We start from the raw sequence: 6,000 nt of genomic DNA, 5'->3' as shown, positions 1-6,000 counted from the left end.
TCCCGCGCGCGTGCGCGGGAGTGACGTCACCGCGGCTCCGGCCAATCAGATGGCCAGATGCCGCGATCCCGGAAGACGGGCGACTGGACATGTCGCCCGTCATAGAGGTAAGCGGATGGCACGGCGGGGGCTCGTTCTAAGGTAAGTATTTCATAATGCGCTAGTATGCGATGCATACTAGCTCATTATGTGTTTCTCTTACAGGTTCCAAAAAGAAGAGAATTTTTTTTTTTTTTTTCAGGTTTACAACCTCTTTAATACTATCCTAATTCTTCTGCAATCTCACTTGAATGAGTGGCTATAAAAATCTCAGCTTCGAGCCACTGCTATACCTCCTGCGGTCACACGATGGCGCTGCTCGGACAGTGTGAGTGACGAGCAGTACCAAAGGTTCCCTCTTGCCGCCGATTGTGGCAGAGTGAGAGCTGACAGGCTGACTTCCGCATAGGTGTAGGAGTTCTATAGGTTCCGGCAGATGCAGTGGCAGAGTGTGAAGTGTACCGGAAGTTTATTGTGTCCGGCTGACAGCTATCCTCTGTGTGCTGTGCTGGGACAGGGATGGTGTGGACATCATGCTGCTCTGCTGCCTCTGTGATCTCCTCCTGCTGCTGGCTGCTGTGGCGGCTGTAGTGCTGCTGCTGGTGAGTAGAGGGGCTGGTAGTGGAGGGGGGGCTGCCCTGTGTGTATGTATGTGTATATATATATATATCACACACTATGTAGGTAGGGATGAATGTCCTGTGGATGTCACTTCCCCCAGCTGCTCCTGATTGCTGGGGACAGCTCTGTAGATGAGTTGTGATTCCTCCAGCCTGTCTATGGTGACATCCATCTCCCCTCTCACTTCCTCCTTAGAGGACATTGTGTACAGCAGATTGTACAATGCATGCACTGACTTTTCAGGCTGTAGGGCAGCACAGTGACTTATTGATCAGTTCTTCTGTCTTGCAGCACTGGGGTCCCTGATTCTAACTATCTGCATGGAGTTTGCATGATCTCCCTGGGCTTGTGTGGCTTTACTCCAGATACTCTGGTTTCCTTCCACAATCCAAACATGTGCAATTCGATAAATGATCTCCTGTATACATTGATCCTTGTATGTATGTATGTATGTATGTGCAAATTGGCTGTACATGTGTGCTATCACAATCTGTGTGCCAATCTCAAGCTGAGCAACTGGGGAGGAGAGACCTGGCTACCCACCTCTAAAAAACATTCCATGGATAAGGCTTCCAGACATGGTGCCCAGAGAGTCAGATAAGACTGGATGGATATATACATACATGAGTATATTTATTTATTATTACTGGTCTTTTTCTTGTTCAATATTTTTATTGAAGTTTATCATAAGGAACAATAGGAAAAAAAAATATAATCAGTATCTGTCATACATTAGGACATAGGAAACAGAATCACATGAGTGGGTGCAATTGTCAAAACAATCATTACAAATATGTGTGAAAAATGTAATCTCTTCCAAAAGCTCAATATAAGGTAAGGGGTGTTATTATCTAAACCTCATAAATGAACCTAATTCAAAGATATAAAAATTAGAAAGTAAGTTTCAATCTAGCAGTGCTATCATGTAGTTTCTCTGGTAGTGAGGGTAAACCTTCATAGTTGAGATTGACTTGAGACTGAGCTGTAGAAGGATTATTACAGGTCTTTTTTATGGCACTGACTGTTTACACATCACTTTCTGTACATGTTCATTACTTAAGCCTCGTACACACGCAACGATTGTTGGCAGACCGATCGGCCGACTTTTGTCCAGTGTTGTTGTGTTGGTTGAAAAGTGCTCTAGACTGCACACAACAACCAACTTCAGTGTTGTCATGTTCTGGTTTACTTTTCTTTGTATTTTTTCTTCTCTGAGCATGCCCAGTCTTGCTCATCACATTTTTGTCGGCCGAAATCTGTACTAACTGACGGAAAATCGGCCGTTCTGTTGACAGCCAACAAAAATTTTATAGCCTGCACACCAGATTTTGTTCGGCCGAAAAGTCGCAGTCGGTTGTCGGAAGCATCATACTAACAAGCCGCCGATCGGACGTTGGCTGAAAATTCATGGCCAACAATCGGTGCGTGTGTACGAGGCATTAGGCTGGCCACACATGATCCAATTTTCTTCCAATTTTCTTGAAATTTACCTTCAACTATGTAGTACAAAGGCCTGCCTAATTGGATACAAGTGAAAGTGTTGTTTAGCTTTGACCTCATATTATGTGGTTTGTGGTAAATCTAACAGAAAATTGAACATGTATGGCCAGCCTTACACTCAAGGAGCTTACAATCTAGGGTTCCTATTTATTATTATTAATATTATACAGGATTTATACTCTATAGCACTGCATTTCATACAGCGCTTTGCAATGGAAATCCCCTGTCTCACACATGAAAATACACAGTGTACATAAATCAGGAAAGTGGGTGATTTTACACGCACGCCCACAGATGTAAACCTAGCCAAACAGGAGTGTGTGTGTGTGTGTATAAAAAGAATCCTCTATGGCCAGCCTAGCACCCTATATCCTCCCTACCCCCCCAGTCCTTGCTGCACCTATCCCCATGAGTGATGGAGTTTCACCATACAGCCCAGTGCAGTGGTCTTGGGGTATGAAAACCATGCTTTTCTTCCTCTTCTTCTTTTCTTAGGGATACCGGGACAGATCAGAACAGATCTGATTTGTCAGCCCTGGAACATTACCTCACTGACCAATGAAAACCGCTCTGATCTGACCTGGAATCCCTAGAGCAGGAATTCCCAAACTACGGCCCTGCAGTTATTCAGGAACTACAATTCCCATCATGCCTAGTCATGTGTCATGAATGTCAGAGTTTTACAATGCCTCATGGGATGTGTAGTTCTGCAACAGCTGTAGGGCCGTAGTTTGGGAATCCCTGCCCTAGAGAAAAGAAGGGCTATACTGTTTTTAAACCCCAGAGCCACTGCACTGGGCTGTGTGGATGGTGAAACTATATGACCCATGGAAGTTGGTGCAGGAGGAGGGGGGGGGGGATTGGGGAGGGTGTAGGGTGGTATTCACCTTTTCATTTTTTTCTGAAAAGGTAAACTAACCCTAAAGTAAAGGTGTGGAGTGCAGATAGTGCTATAGTATCATATTAGTCATTTAAAGGGTTGTTAAGCAACACAAGCTTCACAAAATACAGAAATGACAAATGATTTTGATATGTCTAATATTTGTAGTGCACAGTTTCACTACTTGACATGGTTTGTGTGTGTGTGTGTGTGTGTGTGTGTGTGTAGTTTTTATAGATGTTAGAATGTGGGGGTTAACAGCTTTTCTCAGCAATGGTAGTTCGCAATTTCAGCCTTACACCTGGCCTTAGTATCCTGGTATTGGGCAGAGGTATATGTATTGTCTGTTTACTGAGAACAGTCACCATGAGCTGCCAAAGTGGTTTAATAAATGGAAACCACATACACTGCTAAAAAAAGGAGCACTTTTTAATCAGAGTATAGCATCAAGTCAATTTAAACTCCTGGGATATTGATGAAGTTAAGTAGCAGAGGGGGTTGTTAATCAGTTTCAGCTGGTTTGGTGTTAATGAAATTTAACAGATGCACTACATGGGCAACAACGAGTCGACCTCCAAAACAGAATGTTTTTACAGGTGGAGGCCACTGACATTTTTTTCCCCTACTCATCTTTTCGTTTTTCACATGTTTTGCACTTGGCTAGAGTCAGTGTCACTACTGGTAGTATGAGGCGATACCTGGACCCTATAGAGCAGCGGTCTTCAAACTATGGCCCTCCAGTTGTTTAGGAACTACAATTCCCATCATGCCGAGTCATGTCTGTGAATGTCAGAGTTTTACAAGGCCTCATGGGACGTGTAGTTCCGCAACAGCTGGAGGGCCGTAGTTTGAGGATCCCTGCTATAGAGGTTGCACAGGCAGTCCAACTCCTCCAGGATGGCACATCAATACATGCCATTGTCAGAAGGTTTGCTGTGTCTCCCACCACAGTCTCAGAGAGCATGGAGGAGATTCCAGGAGACAGGCAGTTACTCTAGGAGAGCTGGACAGGGCCGTAGAACCTTAACCCATCAGCAGGACCGGTATCTGCTCCTTTGTTCATGGAGGAACAGGATGAGCACTGCCAGAGCTCTACAAAAGGACCTCAAGCAGGCCACTGGTGTGAATGTCCCTGACCAAGCAATCAGAAACAGACTTCATGAAGAGGTGCTCACTGCCTGGCACCCTGAAGCTTGATTGGCGTTTTGCCATTGAAAACCAAAATTGGCAGGTCTGAGTATTGGCAGCTCTGGGTACCATTTTGAGTTTCTGCAATGAAATTTCAGCAAAATGGACTAGCCTGCTGCATCATTTTTTCACTTTGATTTTCGGGGGATCTTTGAATTCAGCCCTCTGTAGGGTAATAATTTTAATTTCCATCAAACGTTGTGGCATCCTTTCATTCCTAACACATTACCCAGTCCATATCAGTATAGATATCCAGCATGATATTTTTCCCCATTTGAGATGTGATGTGTTTTCAGAGTGTTCCTTTAATTTTTCTGAGCAGTGTATATTAAACACACTGTTTAACGTACATTTTACCTTCTATTTCTGTATGTGGATGCTGGCACTGTAATTATTTAAAATAAAAAATCAATAGTTTTAAATTGGCATACAAATATATAATTGAAATTAAATCTTTATTGTTTTGAGGAAATAACATGGTGTGGGCTGATTTCTGCCAGTCACAGGCTGTGTCACGCCCTTCCAGCCTGTGTCTTGGCATAAGAGGGAGATGAAGCCTCCATTAATCTACATGTAATATTCCACCCCATTTAGCTGGTTGGTGTGCGAGGAGGAGGAGGAGGAGGAGGAGGAGGAGGAGGAAGGAAGGAAGTAGGCTGTCATTTAACACTGTGTATGCGACCACATGTGTTACTCTATAGTCACATGGGCTGCTCAGGTGTGATAGGGAGGAAATACTCAGCATAGAATCCCGCTGAAAACTGAGCATGTGCAGAGTTTCCACCACAGCTGCAAAATCCCTAGCTGAATTGGGGACATGGACAGAAGGTGGAGATGGAGAACAACCAAAACAAATCTCATAGTGACTGATTATGAACAGCATATAATACACCATTTATTGATTGTTTTTTTTTTTATGATGTGGGTTTAATGATGTTAGTGCCCAACAATTTAGTATTTCCACTAAAGGATGCTGGGCCCCTAGGCCACCCTCATTTTTTTTTTTTTTAACCTGCCAGTTCTAACAATTTACCAAAAAAAAAAACAATAAACCTGTAAAATCTTGAGTTATGGGCACTTGGAGCTTCAGTTTTCATTGTGAGCTGATGTACTAGGTCTGTATATTCCTAATAATGGCAGCGTGCGGGTTGGAGGGAGTTCACGGGTAAGGAAACTATATTTTTAAGCCCTTGTTCACACCAGGTCGACTTGTCATACGATTAGAAATGTCCAATTCGCATGACAAGTCGCACCCTATTGTTGGCAATAGAACTGATTAATTGATGCCAAAGAAATTCCTGCACTATTTTTCAGCTAGCTCTGGTCGTTTCTTAGTTTTGTTACATCCACTGGAGGAGTCCTGAGTTCCCAATTCCTTCTAAAGGCTTTGGCCAGCTGTAAGAGAATGATGGTTTTGCTGCAGGTGATTGAGAGCTAACCTGGCATAGTCTCTTAAAGTATAACTAAAGGCAAAGCTCTTTTTTTTGGATAGAGTGGAGGTGGATTAAAACACCACCTGTTCTTTTTTTTTTTTTTGCCTTCTGTGCCTCTGTTAACCACTTGCCGACCGGTCACGTTGACTGTACTGCGGCAAAGTGGCTCGATATCGTCCAGCGACATAGACCTACGTCGCTGGACTCCTCCCCTTGTGGGCGGCACGCACGCGCCGCTGGAGGCTCGCTCCCGCTGTTTTCAGTCACAGCGGGAGTCGGGCCAGGGGAGGAGAGGCGGTGATCACCGCCGCTCTTCCCCGATCGTCGGGGATCGAGTGT

General features: G+C 44.2%; 1 protein-coding gene across 1 annotated transcript in view; it reads left to right on the top strand.

The window, feature by feature from the left end:
* The first annotated feature begins 418 nt into the window (after nucleotides 1-418).
* ALG5 (ALG5 dolichyl-phosphate beta-glucosyltransferase) overlaps nucleotides 419-6,000 on the top strand; it is a 44,055-nt gene continuing 38,473 nt past the window's right edge. The window contains exon 1 of the mRNA XM_082247388.1: nucleotides 419-641. Coding sequence (XP_082103514.1) covers nucleotides 573-641 — 69 coding nt within the window. The 5' untranslated portion in view covers nucleotides 419-572. The remainder of the gene's footprint in view (nucleotides 642-6,000) is intronic.

This window comes from Pelophylax lessonae, assembly GCF_965119305.1.
Source record: "Pelophylax lessonae genome assembly, chromosome: 2".
Classification (NCBI taxonomy): domain Eukaryota; kingdom Metazoa; phylum Chordata; class Amphibia; order Anura; family Ranidae; genus Pelophylax; species Pelophylax lessonae.
The sequence above is the reverse complement of the archived record's forward strand: the minus strand, read 5'-3'. Positions and strand labels throughout refer to the sequence as shown.